This window comes from Solanum dulcamara, chromosome 9 (assembly GCF_947179165.1).
Source record: "Solanum dulcamara chromosome 9, daSolDulc1.2, whole genome shotgun sequence".
In the NCBI taxonomy this organism is placed as follows: domain Eukaryota; kingdom Viridiplantae; phylum Streptophyta; class Magnoliopsida; order Solanales; family Solanaceae; genus Solanum; species Solanum dulcamara.
Genome location: NC_077245.1, coordinates 5570472 through 5588551, shown reverse-complemented (window position 1 = coordinate 5588551; position 18080 = coordinate 5570472). Strand labels below are relative to the sequence as shown.

Here is an 18080-nt window from a genome sequence, read left to right as displayed (position 1 = left end):
AATAGCCTTTAAAAATTTACCAAATGAGTCTTTTATGAAATAAAAAGCTCTAATACTCAAAATGATCTAATGGTTCGTTACATATATTTTTATTAAGGAATTCATTAATTAATTCCTCATTTGTTGCATGTACAAAGTTGGTTACTACTTCTGCTTGCTAACCAATTTATGGCCTTATCAACACATCAACAATTTAATTGTCAAAATCCAATAAAATCTTGACAGGAGTTATAGTAAGAAATCTCCCTTTTTGCCTATAAATTCTCTTGTACCATCTTTTAAATGATCCCAAAAAGAAGAAAATTAAAATAATTCAATTTCTTTGTTGTTGGGAAAGTAGAGGAAAACATGTCAAAATTGTGCACTATTTTTGTTGTGGCATTTCTTCTTTGCTTCAATACTCTCACATTTGCTGTTCGTCCTGATTCCTTTTCTGTGCCCAACCCTAAATTTCAGGTAAGATCTGTTTGCATTCTATTCTCCCAAAATTCTACCTATAAAATTTTGAAATTAAGATATAATTGATTCTTTTTAAATGATGTGTAACGTTCAGACAGATATGTCCTCGATCTAATGACTTTGAATGCAACTTGTATTTAGAGACTTGATGGTTCGCGGGATTCTGCTAGTCACACCAAATTGATTGCTAATTGTTTTTATGGGCAGGTTGCAAGTGAAGGAAAAGTTGAAATTAATGAAGCAAAATGTGAAGGAGTGGGGGAAGAAGAGTGTTTGAAGAGGACACTGGCTGCTCATCTTGATTACATTTATACTCAAACTATTATTAACAATTAAGAACTTTTTTTGTGTTTTAATTTTCTACTCCCCTTTTAATTAGTACTAATTAAGTAATTAACTATGAAAGGGTTGTAATGGCAGTCGGTAACAATAATAATAAAAAGAATAAAAATACTTCTGCCTAGTTTCTCTGTATTGGTGCCCTTGTTTATTTTTTCTCCTCTTTTATCCCTATACAAATTTAACTACACTTTTAAGTTGGGTAAAATTGAAATCTCATTTATGTATGTGCTAATTATGGGTCATTTGCACTTTTTGCTCCTATTTTCTGTTGCTTTTTAATTTTTTTCTTTCGCAAAATATTAATTTATATTTTCATATCATAATATTTCACAAATTATATTTCGGGTCCTTAAAGAATTTATGTCCCATCAAGCATAAGTTCAATTGTTGAGGGGGAAAATTAAAAACTTTGAAGAGCAAAAGTGTAATTTTCAAAAACTATTATAGGGCGATAAGTCATACGAAAATGAAAGATATACTTAATTCTTTTAAGTAATGTAGCCCGTTTGACCAAATTCCTAAGAAACCAAAAGGGCTTTCCTGGTAAACACTTTTGAAGTCTTGGTCAAACACAAATGATCATAAGAAGATTATCAGAATTCAAACTTATGATATTGTAATTAATTCAAATTCTGATATCTTGATTATTTTTGTCACCTTGAAGATAGTGAGTGGTGTATTATTTCAATTATTTAAAATGATAAATCCAACAAGTAACATTCCATATTGATTGTGTCTTTTCCACCTTTGTAGCCCCCTCCCATCCCCACCATCCCAAATCCCCATATTGATTATCAGAATTCAAACTTATGATATTGTAATTAATTCAAATTCTGATATCTTGATTATTTTTGCACCTTGAAGACAGTGAGTGGTGTATTATTTTAATTATTTAAAATGATAAATCCAACAAGTAACATTCCATATTGATTGTGTCTTTTCCACCTTCGTAGCCCCCATCCCATCCCAACCATCCCAAATCCCCATAATATTTGTCCAAATTATATAAAAATATTTTTAGAATAATATATTTTTACTTACGTACTGAACACAAAAAAATAGGTAAGAAATCCACTTATTTTGTTGAAAAACATTGTTCTTACATAACACACCCTAAATCCAAAAAAACTTAGCATTTTACATGAAGTAGAATCTTTGGTCATGCACTTAATTTCCTACTAAAAAAGGATTTTATTATATATGTTACTACTGTTCATGAGTGTGTCCCTCATAAATTCCCAGATTCTATCAATGTAAACATAAGAAGAAATAAAGGAAGATACCTTTTTAAAAACATCAGAAATTTCCAATCTAAGACTTTGAGAAGACCATTGTCTCCGGTCAAAAAGGTAGGTAGTTAAATAAATTTGAACATTCTGTTCTTCACATTCTTTTCATACTTTAGCTGGTTAGTTTCAAGATTAGGAAAGGAAAACTAGCCAATCCCTGATAAGAATGTCCCACGCCGGACAGGGACAAGATCCCGAGACTCCTTATATGGATTGGGCAATTTTTCCCCATTGAGCTAACTTTTGGAGTTAAGTTAGACCATAAGTCCATTTAATAGTCTCATAAAACTAGAGTCGATTGAAACTGATGAACATTGACACTAAATTTTGGCATAATTGTGATTACTTTGTACCCTTTGCTGTTGTTTCGTGATGATAACATCAAGGATTGAAACTAGTGAAAATTGGCACAAAATATTAGCATAATTGTGACTACTCTGTACCTGTTGTGGTTGTTTCGTGATGATAAAACAACATTAAGAATACATGAAGAGAACAGCAATGGGATCGCTATGTCCTGCTTAAATGCATCTACATGTTCAATTTCACCAATCGGATTAGTGGCAAAGAGTTCATTTAATCTCTTTGCCATACCCTTATCTGTATTAACATTATTTTCGGTTCTATGTTCTTAGAAAAACATCGAGAGAAGAAGCTTTACACAAATGAAGCATATACGAAATACATATGATATATTAGCCACAGTGAAAGAACACTTATCTCTATGTTAGCACTATCAGCGGAGCAATAAACTTGGTAATGAAGGTGAAACTTGCTATATGTGCAATTTCAGGCTTGATTAGGAGCAGCAGATGCTGCAACTGATCTTCTGTGGAATGTGACCAGAAGAAAAAGAGCACCAATCATATTGGGGCAACGAAACTTACCCTCGTTGACGTTTGTTCATTCTGCTATGCTCTGGACCTTTTGGTAAACCAATACACACTTTAGAAACATCTTCCATTTATTCTTCTTTAAGTGACAGCAGAATCTCTTCTGATATAAGTTCACATAAAATGAATGATTGTTCATTGTATCAACTCCATTTAGCTTCCTGGAGAACAAGGGGGGAGAGAGAGAGAGAGACAGAGAGAGAGAGAGAGAGACAGAGAGAGAGAGAGAGAGAGAGAGAGAGAGAGAGAGGTAACTACAGCCATGAAGAACTAAATGAAGATACATTAAAACAATAATGTCATGTACAAAAATCATGATGAACAAGGTTTTCGATTTTTACCAATTCCAGCTATGGAGAAATTATTATATCAAACATCTCAAAGACAAAAGACTAGGCTGCTGCTGCTCTAAAGTTTAAACTAGAAGTAAACACCATGTATTATAACATCTTCCCAGATTGTCAATCAAACAAAACAATTATATCAACGAGAAAAGATCGTGCATCAGTTCCTTGTCTAGATAACGGAAGAACTGGCAGTGTCTTATGTTTGAAATTTCACAATCCAAATTGCTTATTAAGGAGTCACCAGATTGTACAAAGGCTTGATGCAGATAAGAGATAAATATCTGTTAGATTTCAAAGGTTAAAATCTGTAGCCTCCATGATAGTAATAAAGTAGTAAACAATGAAGGATATCAAGAAAAGTAAAATAAAACAACATTGAGAGTTAAAAAGTCATTCATGCAAGACGACATTTTGATATCCTCAGCAATGGAAACTTACACTGGGTTCCCTTCCCAAAGAAAAGAAAAAGGAAGGAAAAGAATATCTTGAGGCCAAGCACAAGAACATCAATGATATAGGAAACTCTAAAAGCAATCACATCTTCATAACTAATATGATGTGAGGACAAACTACCCGATGTCCATACATCATTTTCCTTCATTGAATTTGAAAACAATGGTTAATGTGTAGTAACAAGTGCCAAAAATAATGAGCAACAACTTCAGCTTTTCACAAAATAGTATCACAGGAGCAACAGAGAAATATGTTGACCAGCTTGTGCTCTCCCAGGTACTACAACAACAAACAATAACATAACCAGTGTAATCTCACAAATGCCCTACCTTGTGAAAATAGAGAGGTGGTTTCCAATAGACCCTCGGGCCAAGTAAAGCATATCAAAAAACCATGTAAACAAATACAGTAGAGAAGAATCTGAAGAAGAGAACAGTAGCAACAACAAATAGCTAGTACGATAACTGAAACAAAGGAAACAACAAGTAATACTTAAATCGGAGAATAAAATAGTTGGAGAGTACTAATAACAATACTGATAAAAGTAGAAAGTCTGAGAATAACATGAACATTTATCTCCAATTTAACATTATTTGATCAGATAATGAAAGATATACTTCCAATATCAAGGTGAACATGTGCATCTGGAAGATAAAAGAATCTTCCCCGGAAAATTAAACAGAATAAAGGACAAAGTGTAGATAAACTGTCCTTTCAATAATAGATATGACGAATGCATGTACATATTTCCCAGACTACAGAACATATAAGCTTCTAAGACTATAGATCTAAGGAGATCACTAACTTTTAGGCAGGCAATAAAGCTTGAGTACTGCCAAGGATATGTAAAAATAATGCAAGGCATACTGTAAGAATTACATAAGATTTAGCATTGATGTGAGTAATAACATCCAGCCCTCTCTCCACAACTTCTTCATGAACAACATTAACACTTCTTTTCAAGCTGTCCGATAGCTTCCAAGTGAAAAACTCCACGATGGATCTAACGGTTTCAAATGTCACCCGGCCAGTCACGTCAAGTACAAACCTCCTATTGCTTGGAACTGCCAGTGTTGATGACACACTAGTCAGCCATCCATTACTTTGTAGATCTATCGGTTGACTGGGGTCTTTAATATTTCTTGGAGGAACTTGCTCGAGTTCCTTTTCACTTGCTTGAGTTAAATAGTCACTTTGATCAACTATTGAACAAGCAGAGTTCAAACTCAAATCAGAATCAGATCCAGAAGCTGTCATCACTTGATGAGATGTCTTCACAAGTGTTTCAACAGCCCCATTACAAATGGAAACTAGAAAGTCCTTCACATTAGCTTGATTCTTCGGATTGGTCATCCCAGAAAACATCTCATCATAAACATTTATATGCATTGTTTTATCTAGGTAAACAGCAACAGCAGTGCTCACAAATGTCTGGATACAATCAGCAATCATTAGCTTACATCTATCAGTACAAACCACATCCACCCATCTTGGCACTTCTGATGAATGCGACTTCATATACGAGACCCCAGATTGGTAATTCCCATTCAACCTCTCATCCGACCCACTGTTCGGATAGAAACCCAAAACTAAGTTCCTAGCAAAGCTACCAACAACAACAGAAACAAACCCAGTCCCAACAGTACTCATCATTCTATCCATCACCTTATCAACAAGACTTGAACTAGCCACCTCTTCAATCTCAACCTTACTTTCACCCCCATACCCCCTTAAAATCCCAACTGTTAGAGCCTGGGAAACTCTAACCACAGAATTGGTAAATTCCTCAGATCTTGCAAGTTTAGATAACTGCCTCAAACTCCTAGGAAGTTCATCAGAATCAGACTGCAAAAACTCCTTTAAATCCTTAGACACAACACTAAGAGCTTCAGAAGAATCAGAGACCATTTCAGCCATTGAGATAAAAGCTCCCAACAGCCTCATAACCCTCTTCCTTCTCTTTACCACAGAAGGCATGTGATATACCCTATATGCACCATAACTAGATAAACCAACTAATCCAAGAAGAATAATCCATTTCCTCTTCTTTTGAGCAAAGTTCAAACTTTTCTTCAACACTTCAAGATCCATATAAAGATTGGAACTTTACAATCCTAAGCAAAGCCCACTAATAAACTTCAATCACTGTTCTGAAAAACCCAAGAAAAATCCTTTTTTTTTCGCACAGTTGAAAAAATTCAAGAAAGCTCCCTAGAGCTCAAATAAAGGAAACCCCACAGTGAAAAATTGAATCTTTAAAGATACCCACAATTGAAAATATAGATATAAACATGAATTTCGAAAATCGAGGAACCTAGGGTTTCGTCCAATTGAAAAATCAATGTCCAATTGATTATGGCAATGATTTTTCAATTGATTTGGAGAAAAATATTGAAATGGTCGTTAGGGAAACTGACCTGTGACGATTGTAAAAGAATGGAAAATCGGAGAAGTTGAGTGGCTGTTTAGATTGACCAAGCAAATGCTGAGGAGGCTATTTTTGTTTGTTTGTAAGAAATTTAATTCCGTCCAGAAATAATGAAAAAAATATATATGAAAGGGAATTGAGTGGAAATTAGGATTTTGAAAAGAAAAAAAAAAGGAAAGAGATTTTTGGGACATTCAGAGGAAAATTATGGGAAATTTTATCTGCTTTTTTGGGTTGTGGAATCCGAATATCACCAGGAGCAGCGTCTTTTTAACTACCCAGCCGCCCATATTTGCACGTGACATCCACGTGCAATCACATTTTGAATTTCAAAATTCAACAAATTTTTTATAATAATTTGTCATATACATTTTAAAGATTATTAAGGAAATTGTTCAACTATGAAACTATTCTCCTAAAAAACTCTAAAGCTGTTAAAAATCTCATAAAAAAGAAGGATAAATATGTAAAAGAAATATCCCAATAATTCTCTTAAATTTTGAAAAAATTACTTATTTTGAACTATAAAAATAATTCACTTAAAAGATTTCTTGTTTAAAATCATGATCAAAATTAAATTATTTAACTTTTAAAATTATCCTACATAAATAGAAACTAAGAATTTATTATTTTATGACATAAATTCTGGTCGGTTCTTTTGTTCATTGCTTATATCAGCAAACTTTTAGTTAAATGACATAATAGATTTCGGATGTCTTAACGGTCGTTTATTAGTTTGGATACAGGCTAAATTATATTTATTCATAATTTTAAAGAATAAGTTATTTGTTTATGAAAATATTCTTCCTTTTATTTATTTATTTTTTATATATTTTTTTGTAAGTTTTAGTTATTTATTCATAAAAATAAAATTTTCATCTTATTTAACTTAAATATTTTTATTTATGCATTTCAAGGATTGTGCCATATATTTTTAAAATAAAACTTTCATCTTATTTTGCTTTAAACAAAATTTTTATCTTATATAACTTTAAAATAAAACTTTCATCTTATTTAGTTTAAAAATAAAACTTTCATCTTATTTAGTTTAAAAATAAAACTTTTATTTTATTTAGCTTAAAAATAAAACTTTCATTTTAAGTTTATTAAAGTAAATGAAATTTTATTATTAAAATTATCTATATTTTAAAGTTATCTATATTTTGATTGATATATAACATATCATTTTTAAGTTAGTAATAAACTATTTCATTAAAAATATGTAATTTAGTAGTGGAGTGAACATTTTAAGAGAAATCAAAATATAAATAAACATAAGAATTAGACAAATAAATTCAACTTATAATATATTCATAAATAGAATTTATATTTATAATATGTAATTTTTAATAGAAAAATATATTATCATAAAAAAACGATTAATTAAAGTTATGAATGTTATTATAAATGTTGTTAAAAATTATGTTAATATATATGAATGTAAAAGTGGTGTATAAAAGAGAGTTTAAAGGGGTATTTTTGTTATTTTACATTTTTATTCCAGGATAAGTTATCATGGGATTACTATTCCATTCTCGGGAGGGATAACTTATCTCAGTACTAATTATTAAATTCGGGATAAGTTATCCCTGCCTTAGCAATCAAACAAGGAATTAAAAGCCACTCAAACATTATTTCAAAATTAACTCTTCTTATCTATCACATCAAACGATTAGTCTTTTTTTAACAAACATACTAAAAAGAAAAAAATATTTTAAAAAATCACACGTGATAAAAATTTATTTTTGGGTTGTTAAAAGATTTAAAAGGACTGGAATTGAAGTTCAAAAAAGATTATATTAACCATTAGTTTATGAAAACAGCCTTTCTACCTTCTCAATGTAATGATAAGATTTGTTATCGTAGACAAATACAATTAGTTTACTGAAGATTTACTGAATGCTGAAATAAATTATTTATAATATATATTAAATCATTTTTTTTAAATATATATTAAAAATTTGAATCAAAATTTCTAGGTTCAATCAACAATTAATAACGAGAATTCAGTTTAGTCATTCAACAACCTAACAAAAAGTTACAAGAATTAAATGAACTCCAACAACTTGGGGGAAAAAATACGGACTAATTCTCGTCCCTTCTGAATCGCCTTCAAGTAGAAAAATAATGTCAGAAAAATTAAAGAGAATAAAAACAATGCAAGATATAACGTGAAAATTCAATGCGGAAAAAATCACGGACTGTCCAAAAAAATATTCATTGTATGAAAATTATTATACTATTATCAACCAAGTAAAATGGTTGTCCACTTAAAATGGTGGATAGTCCATTTACTTTTTAAGTGGGTAAATTGCCCACTAATATTTTCCTCCACTTGTAAATATGGCTATAAATATAGCCTTAAACTTCAATGTAAAAACACACAAAACACATAAAAGAAGAGAATTACTATTACTCTCTCTATATTACTACTCTCTCTATTAATACTTTCTATATACATATTCTCTTGTTCTTCTTCCTTTATAAAATTGTCAAGTTAGTTAATTTATAACACGTTATCAGCACGAAGCTCTAATTTTTCAGAAAATTAACTTCTATATCAGGTATATCTACTAAAGAAATTTAATTTTTAAGTTATCTTTGTTACTTTCAAATTAATTTTCATCATGTCAAACTTGTCAAAATTGGAATTTGGGACACTTGATATTTCTGGTAAAAATTATTTGTCATGGGTACTTGATGTTGAAATTCACCTTACCGCTAAGGGTCTTGGTGATGCTATAATTGAAGGAAATACAGCATCAAGTCAGGATAAAGCAAAGGCTATGATTTTCCTTCGTCATCATCTAGATGAAAGCCTAAAAATGGAATACTTGACAGTGAAAGATCCACTTGAATTGTGGAAAGACTTAAAAGGGAGGTATGACCACCTCAGGGCAACGGTATTGCCAAGGTATCGTTATGAGTGGATGCACTTACGGTTTCAAGATTTTAAAATCGTAATTGAGTATAATTCTGTTGTATTTAGAATAACTTCCCAATTAAAATTATGTGGGAAAAATATAAATGATGAGGACATGTTAGAAAAGACACTAACTACTTTTCATGCCTCTAATGTAATATTACAGCAGCAATACCGTGAAAAGGGTTTTAAAAAATACTCTGAATTGATAGCATGTCTTCTGGTGGCTGAACAACATAATGCCCTTTTAATAAAAAATCATGAAGCCCGTCCCATTGGAACTGCTCCGTTACCGAAGGTAAATATGATAAAGGCACATGGCCAGTCTGAAAGAAGACAAAATAAAAATTATGGCCACAATAATGTGCGTGGACGTGACAATGACAGAAGACGATTTAATAATCGTCGAGGTGGTGGTCAACATAAAAGGGAGAACAATATCAGTTCTCAAAATGACCCTTCAAAATGTAACTGTCATCGTTGTGGCATGAAAGACCACTGAAAAAATGAATGTCGGACGCATGAGCATTTTGTAAGACTTTATCAAAATTCTTTTAAAAGAAAGGCAAATAGAGGTGGTGCCTCTTCTTCTAATGCTCGGATAGAGTCACACTTGACGTTCGAAAATAATGTTGAGGCAAGACCTTTGAATAATGATAATATTGAAGCAAATCTGGCCTTAAGGGGTGATGATTTTAATGACCTCAATGATATTACTCATTTGGAGGTTGAAGATTTTTTTAAGGATCTTAATTGATGTTTAATTTCATATTTTTCAATATGTTATCATGTACTTCGAATTATTGTGTTTTTACGTTTATGTATTTGAAGGAAAAAAAATAATAATCAAGGTCATATTTTTATGATAATTGTATATTGTTTATTACATTGTGCTATTTTACAATGTTGTAATTAATTACTATTAGTGTGCTATTATTTAATCTTAATATCATATTGTTACTAAAAAAAATATTCGCCTTATTTAATATCATTATACTAATTGTTTATTCTTGTTAATGTTTTAGATATTAATAATATATAATGATTGTATTATTCTTGTCAATAAACAAATTATCTATACATGATGAATAATATTATATTAATGTTTTATAATATTTTATATTTGTTTTTAATACTTGTGTATAATATTTATTTAAGGTTAATAAGTATATAATTCCATAAACTAAATTATTGTAACATTCATCATAATTGAATCATATAATTTTTTAAATTCTAAATTACCATAATTTAACTTTAAAAAAAAGGGACTTATGTTTTTCTAGCAAAATTGTTACTTATTTTATTTTTTACAATGCATTTTTATTTTATGAAGATAAATAAATTTATCAGTCTTCAATTAGATTCAAGATGAATAATGGAGATATGTGCATTTTGGATAGTGCCACAACTCATACGATATTAAAAGAAAAGAAATATTTTTGTCTTTTGATTATGAAAAAGGCCTATGTCAATACAATATCTGGTAGTACAAAATTAATTGAAGGCTCTGAAAAAGCAGCCTTATTACTACCTGGAGGAACGATATTGATAATTGATAATGCATTATATTGTAGTAAGTCTCAAAGAAACTTGTTAAGTTTCAAGGTTATTCGCCAAAATGGCTATCATATTGAGACTGCAAATGAAGGAAAGGTTGAATACCTTTATATTACTACAATAAATATGGAGAAGAAAATTGTGCACGAAAAATTACCTGCACTTTCTTCTGGGTTGTACCATACAAATATTGGTACTGTTGAATCACATGCCATTGTAAACAAAAGGTTTACTGATTCTAATGATTTTATCATTTGGCATGACCGGTTGGGCCATCCCGGTTATAATATGATGCGTAGAATTATTGAATATTCACATGGACACACTTTGAAGAATCAGAAAATTCTTCAATCTAAGGAATTCTCTTGTGTTGCTTGTTCCCAAGGAAAATTGATTATCAAACCATCAGCAACTAAGGTTGGGATTGAATCCCCTGCGTTTCTGGAACGTATACAGGGTGATATATATGGGCCAATTCACCCTTCATGTGGACCATTTAAATATTATATGGTCTTGATAGATGCATCTACAAGATGGTCACATGTGTGCTTATTATCAACTCGCAACATGGCTTTTGCGAGATTGTTAGCTCAAATTATAAGGTTAAGAGCACAATTTCCAGATTATGCAATAAAGACAATTCGTCTTGATAATGCTGGTGAATTCACATCTCAATCATTTAATGATTATTGTATGTCGGTTGGAATAAAAGTTGAGCATCTGGTTGCTCATGTACATACTCAAAATGGTCTAGCAGAATCATTGATTAAACGCCTCCAATTGATAGCTAGACCATTGCTAATGAGGACAAAACTTCCTATTTCAGTATGGGGGCATGCTATTTTGCATGCAGCAACACTTGTGCGCATAAGGCCAACAAATTATCATGAATTTTTCTCATTACAGTTGGCGTTTGGAAGGGAGCCAAATATATCCCATCTTAGAATATTTGGGTGTGCGGTATATGTCCCAATTGCTCCACCGCACCGCACAAAGATGGGTCCCCAAAGAAGGTTGGGAATATATGTTGGGTATGAATCTCCTTCTATTATAAAATATCTGGAACCTATGACTGGAGATTTATTTACGGCAAGATTCGCTGATTGTCATTTTGATGAATCAGTATACCCAATATTAGGGGGAGAACATAAGCAGTTGAAAAATGAGATAGATTGGAATTCGTTGTCACTATCTCATTTAGATCCTCGAACAAATCAATGTGAGCAAGAAGTTCAAAAGATGATTTATTTGCAGAATATTGCAAATCAACTGCCGGATGCATTTACTAACCTTCCACGGGTTACTAAATCGCATATCCCAGCTGCTAATGCTCAAGTTCGAGTTGATGTCCCGGTAGGACAACTTGTTCAGGCAAATGAGTCTATAACACACTTAAAACGTGGAAGACCATTTGGTTTTAAAGATAAAAATCCTCGAAAAAGGAAAGGAATAAATGATCAAGATGATCATAATTTGGAGGCGAGTGCTCAAGAAGAGCCCAGAGACACAACAAATGGTGATACCACCGAAGAGGTCCAAGTACCTGAAAATAATGAGAATGAAGAAATCTCAATAAGTTATGTCTCGACAGGAAAACGGTGGAACCGAAATGATATTGTGGTCGATAATATTTTTGCTTATAATGTTGCCATTGAAATAATGCAACAAGATAAGGATCTTGAACCAAAATCTGTCGATGAATGCAGACAGAGAAATGATTGGCCAAGATGGAAGGATGCAATTCAAGCAGAGTTAACTTCACTTGAAAAACGTGAAGTTTTCGGATCAATAGTTCGAACACCTGAAGGTGTCAAGCCAGTAGGGCACAAATGGATTTTTGTGCGTAAACGAAATGAAAAGGGTGAAGTCGTAAGATATAAAACACGACTTGTAGCCCAAGGTTTTTCGCAAAGACCTGGCATTGACTATATGGAAACATATTCCCCTGTGGTGGATGCAATTACTTTCAGGTATCTAATGAATTTGGCAGTTCATGAAAAGCTTGAAATGCACTTAATGGACGTGGTCACTACCTATTTATATGGCTCATTGGACCACGACATTTTTATGAAAATTCCCGAAGGGTTTAAAGTGCCTTAAGCATACAAGGATTCTCGAGAAAATTGCTCAATAAAACTTCAAAAATCCTTGTACGGGTTGAAACAATCAGGGCGAATGTGGTACAATTGTCTTAGCGAATATTTGCTAAAAGAAGGATATAAAAATGATCCAATTTGCCCTTGTGTCTTTATGAGAAGGTCTGGATCTGAATTTGTCATAATAGCAGTATATGTTGATGATTTGAATATTATTGGAACTCCAGAAGAACTTTCAAAGGCAGTAAAATGTCTGAAAAGGGAGTTTGAAATGAAAGACCTTGGAAAGACAAAATTTTGTCTTGGTCTACAAATTGAACATTTTACAAATGGGATATTTGTCCATCAGTCAACATATACTGAAAATATTTTAAAGAGATTTTATATGGATAAAGCACACCCATTGAGTACTCCAATGGTTGTGAGATCTCTTGATATTAATATAGATCCGTTTCAGCCTTATGAAAATGATGAAGAACTTATTGGTGCTGAAATACCATACCTTAGTGCAATTGGTGCATTAATGTATCTTGCCAACAATTCTAGACCAGATATAACTTTCTCAGTAAATTTGTTAGCAAGATTTAGTTCTTCACCAACACGCAGACACTGGAATGGAATTAAGCATATATTCAGATACCTTCGAGGTACCATTGATATGGGATTGTTTTACTCAAATGATTCCACGTCACAATTGATCGGTTATGCAGATGCGGGATATTTATCTGATCCCCATAAAGGTCGGTCGCAAACAGACTATTTATTTACATGTGGTGGTACAGCTATATCATGGCGTTCAACAAAGCAAACTATGGTTGCCACTTCCTCAAATCATGCAGAGATAATAGCCATTCATGAAGCAAGTCGAGAATGTGTTTGGTTAAGATCAATAACTCAACACATTCAAGAAATATGTGGTCTTTATTTGACAAAAGACGCTCCAACAATATTGTATGAAGACAATGCTGCATATATAGCTCAACTGAAGGGAGGATACATCAAAGGAGACAGAACAAAACATATTTCACCAAAATTCTTTTTCACTCATGATCTTCAAAAGAAGGGTGAAATAGATGTCCAACAAATTCATTCAAGTGACAATTTGGCAGATATGTTCACCAAAGCATTGCCAACTTCAACCTTTGAGAAAATGAGATACAAAATTGGAATGCGTCGTCTTCGAGATATTAAGTGATATTTTCATCAGGGGGAGCAAAATACGCGCTGTACTCTTTTTTCCTTAGTCAAGGTTTTGTCCCACTGGGTTTTCCTGATAAGGTTTTTAATAAGGCAGCACTCAAGGCGTATTATCAGATGTGTGTACTCCTTTTCCTTCATTAGGCTTTTTCCCACTGAGTTTTTCCTAATAAGGTTTTAACGAGGCACAACATCTATGGATGTTCAAAATAACAATGTATATTATTTTATTTTTTTGTAAAGTTTTAACGAGACACATTTCTCGTGGACATCCAAGGGGGAGTATTATCAACCAAGTAAAATGGTTGTCCACTTAAAATGGTGGATAGTCCATTTACTTTTTAAGTGGGTAAATTCTCCACTAATATTTTCCTCCACTTGTAAATATGGCTATAAATATAGCCTTAAACTTCAATGTAAAAATACACAAAACACATAAAAGAAGAGAATTACTATTACTCTCTCTATATTACTACTCTCTCTATTAATACTTTCTATATACATAATCTCTTGTTCTTCTTCCTTTATAAAATTGTCAAGTTAGTTAATTTATAACATATACCATACAATATACAAAAAAAAAATCTCACATACACCAATTTCTAAAATACTATTCTCAAAGAGATTTTCAAGAGAACTATCTCTAGACCTCTCTACTATATAAAGAATTGAATTTTTAGTGATGTAGTAAACCAAATGAATAAATCTCATTTTATAAGTATAGGAACAATTCGTTTTCTTTTCTTTGATGTGGGAGAAAATGCCCCTTTAAACTGTTTCTTTTTTTTTTCCTTCAAAAAACAACATCAACACAACCGAGCCAAGTGATGGGAAATTAGCTCATTTCATACTAGGAAAAAAAAGTACATTAAAAGTTTTACTTAAAAATGAAAGAGCATTGAATAAACTTACCTACTCTTCGAGTCATTGATACTCCTTCCGTTCCTATTTACTTTTTAAATATTTTTTAATTTGATTTCTCTTTTTATTTGTCAATTTTAATAAATCAAGAAAAGATAAAAAAAAATATTCTATTATATCCCCAATTTATTAATATTGACTAATTTCTATCTCTTCCGGACCGCTTTTAAGCAGAAAAATAATAATAGAAAAATTAAAGAGAATAAAAAAGACACAAGATATAATGTGAAAACCCAATACGAAAAAAATCACAGATCACCCAGAAAAATATTCACTATATAAAAATTATTACACCCTACAATACATAATATTTTTTCTCACACACCCTAATTCTTAAAAACTATTCTCAAGCAAATTTTCAAGAGAATTATCTCTAAACCTCCCTTCTAGTATGTAAAGAATTAAATTTTTGGTGATATACTAAATCAAATGAGCAAATCTCATTTTATAAGCACAAAAAGTTGCCTCTTTTCATTTCTTGGATATGGGAGAAAATGCTCCTTTCAACGCTTTCTTCTTTTCAAAAAACAACAACACAACCACGCCAAGTGATGGGAAATTAGCTCATTTCGTACTAGAAAAAAAAAGTACATTAAAAGCTTTACTTAAAAATGAAAGAGCATTGAATAAACTTACCTACTCTCTTCTAGTCATTAATACTTCCTCCGTTTTTATTTACTTTTTAAATATTTTTTAAATTTTTTTTTTAATTATCAATTTTGATAAATCAAGAAAGAATAATTTTTTTTTCTATTATACCTTCAATTTATTAATATTGACTCAATGTCTTTGAAAAATATAGTGAGTAATATGTTTTAAAACTCTATCAATTAATAGGGGTAAAATGGTAAACTTACTCTACCAATCATTATTTTTTTAATAGGTGTGCCAAGTCGAAATTTGATTAGTAAAGAGGAACGGAGGGAGTACATTAGTTGGAGATTTTTACTTCGTCCATGTTTACTTGATTATATTTAACTTGACACATATTTTTACATTTTATTTGGATTATATTGTATTGTATTATTTTAAAGTATAATTAGATGATTCTTTCCATCAGTCCTAACCTAAGTAGACAGAGCTATCTGGTACACGTCTTTGATGGGAGGTGGTAGGCATCCCGTAAAATTAGTTGCTACTCCACCAGAATGAAAATTCTGCTTGAAAACAAGAATTCTAATTTAGAATTTTTTTCTGATGTGGAAGATCTGACGAAGAGGATACTAAAATTTCAAAAAAAGAATTATTCCACACCAAAAGTTCAGATATCACTTGCTGAGAAAAAAACACTGACTAATTAAAAAGAGAAATTAAAGAGAATAAAAACAAAACAAGATATAACGTGAAAATCCAAAGCGGGAAAAACCACGAATCATTCAGAAAAATATTCACTATATGAAAATTATTATACCATATAATGCACAATATTTTTTCTCACACACCTCAATTTCTAATAAACTATCCCAAGAAGATCTTCAAGAGAATTATCACTAAATCTCTCTTCTAGTATACAAAAATTTAATTTTTTAGTGATGTACTAAACTAAATAAGTCAATCTCATTTTATAAGTACAAAAGAGTAGCCTATTTTCATTTCTCGGATATGGGAGAAAATGCTCCTTTCAACTCTTTCTTCTTTTCAAAAAACAACAACACAACCACGCCAAGTGATGGGAAATTAGCTCATTTCGTACTAGAAAACAAAAGTATACTAAAAGTTTTACTTAAAAATGAAAGAACATTGAAGAAACTTACCTACTCTTCGAGTCATTAATACTTCCTCCGTTCTTATTTATTTTTTAAATATTTTTTAATTTGATTTTTTTATATATATTAATTTTGACAAATCAAGAAAAGACAAGTTTTTTGTTTTCTATTATATCATCAATTTATTAATATTGACTTAATGTCTTTGAAAAATATAGTGAGTAAATATATTTAACATTCTATCAATTAATAGGGGTAAAATGGTAAACTCACTATACCGATAATTGTTTCTTAATAAATGTGTCAAGTCAAAATTTGACAGGTAAAATAGAATGGAGGGAGTACGTTAGTTGGAGATTTTCACTTCGTCCATGCTTACTTGTTTATATTTAACTTGACACATATTTTATATTTTATTTGGATTATATTGTATTATATTATTTTAAAGAATATAATTAGGTGATTCTTTCCATCCATCCTAGCCTAATTAGACAGAGCTATCTGGTACCTGTTTTTGGTAGGAGGTGGTAGGTATCCCGTAGAATTAGTCGAAATGCACAAAAGTTATTTCGAACACTACCGTCATAAAAAAAGGTACAATTTTTGGATGGTACCGTTCTCCGTCATAACATAATATCATAGATCAACAATTTGAATAATAAACCTACAAGAAAATTAGGGTACGTGGTAGAGTTACTATAAAAAGATAGGATAAAGAATAAAATAAGATTATTAAAAAATAAGTAAAATAAAAATGAGAAAAAATATTACGGTAACTACATGATCACACCAAATCGATAGTTACACAAAATGAGACTTTTTCGTCATTACATATCGATGCCTTTAAATGATACGTTACGATAAAATTTAAGTAACAATAAAAAAAAACATGATACTTAAACTAACAATATAATACAATGGGTAGCAACCATCCAAGCAAGGTGTTAAGCAATAATAAATAAAATAGTAATTATATTATATCACCCTTAATTATTATAAAATATCTAAATGTAGAGAAATAAATGGTAATTAATAATAAAAGTAAAATAGATATAAAATAGTAAATTATTTTTTAATTTTTTAAATTGAATAAATAAAGTTAAATATTTATTTTTAATATAGTGATCAAGTAAAAGTAGAGTGAATATAAAATTTCTAAATTTGGTTCCCGAAAAATTTGTTCCATCCCAATTCGTTTGACGTGTCCAAATATACCTTGTTTACTTTCTTGAACAAATTCGGACTAGATTAGTACAATTTCAAATTGAGTATATCCTTTTAGAAATTATACAAAAAATACATCTCCTATAAGATGCAATTTCCTTGTACCAAATAGACAAATGAGTACAATTTCCTAGAAACTTCAATTTATTTTACTTTAATAAAGCAATTGTCAAAGTATTTTAATGTTTACAGTACTACCTATTACTGATTTACCATAATAATAATAGAGTCAAATGGTGAATAGA

The 18080-nt window shown here is 31.0% G+C and overlaps 2 protein-coding genes across 2 annotated transcripts; one reads left to right on the top strand and one right to left on the bottom strand.

The window, feature by feature from the left end:
• Positions 1-304: 304 nt before the first annotated feature.
• LOC129904455 (phytosulfokines 3-like) lies at positions 305-912 on the top strand. The gene is made up of 2 exons (XM_055980026.1): positions 305-456; positions 667-912. The coding sequence occupies exons 1-2, from the start codon at positions 349-351 to the stop codon at positions 793-795; spliced, it is 237 nt and encodes a 78-aa protein (XP_055836001.1). The 5' UTR covers positions 305-348; the 3' UTR covers positions 796-912.
• Positions 913-4338: 3426 nt separating this feature from the next.
• Positions 4339-6474, bottom strand: LOC129904183 (protein PHLOEM PROTEIN 2-LIKE A10). The gene has a single exon (XM_055979724.1). The coding sequence runs from the start codon at positions 5872-5874 to the stop codon at positions 4591-4593; it is 1284 nt and encodes a 427-aa protein (XP_055835699.1). The 5' UTR covers positions 5875-6474; the 3' UTR covers positions 4339-4590.
• Positions 6475-18080: the final 11606 nt, after the last annotated feature.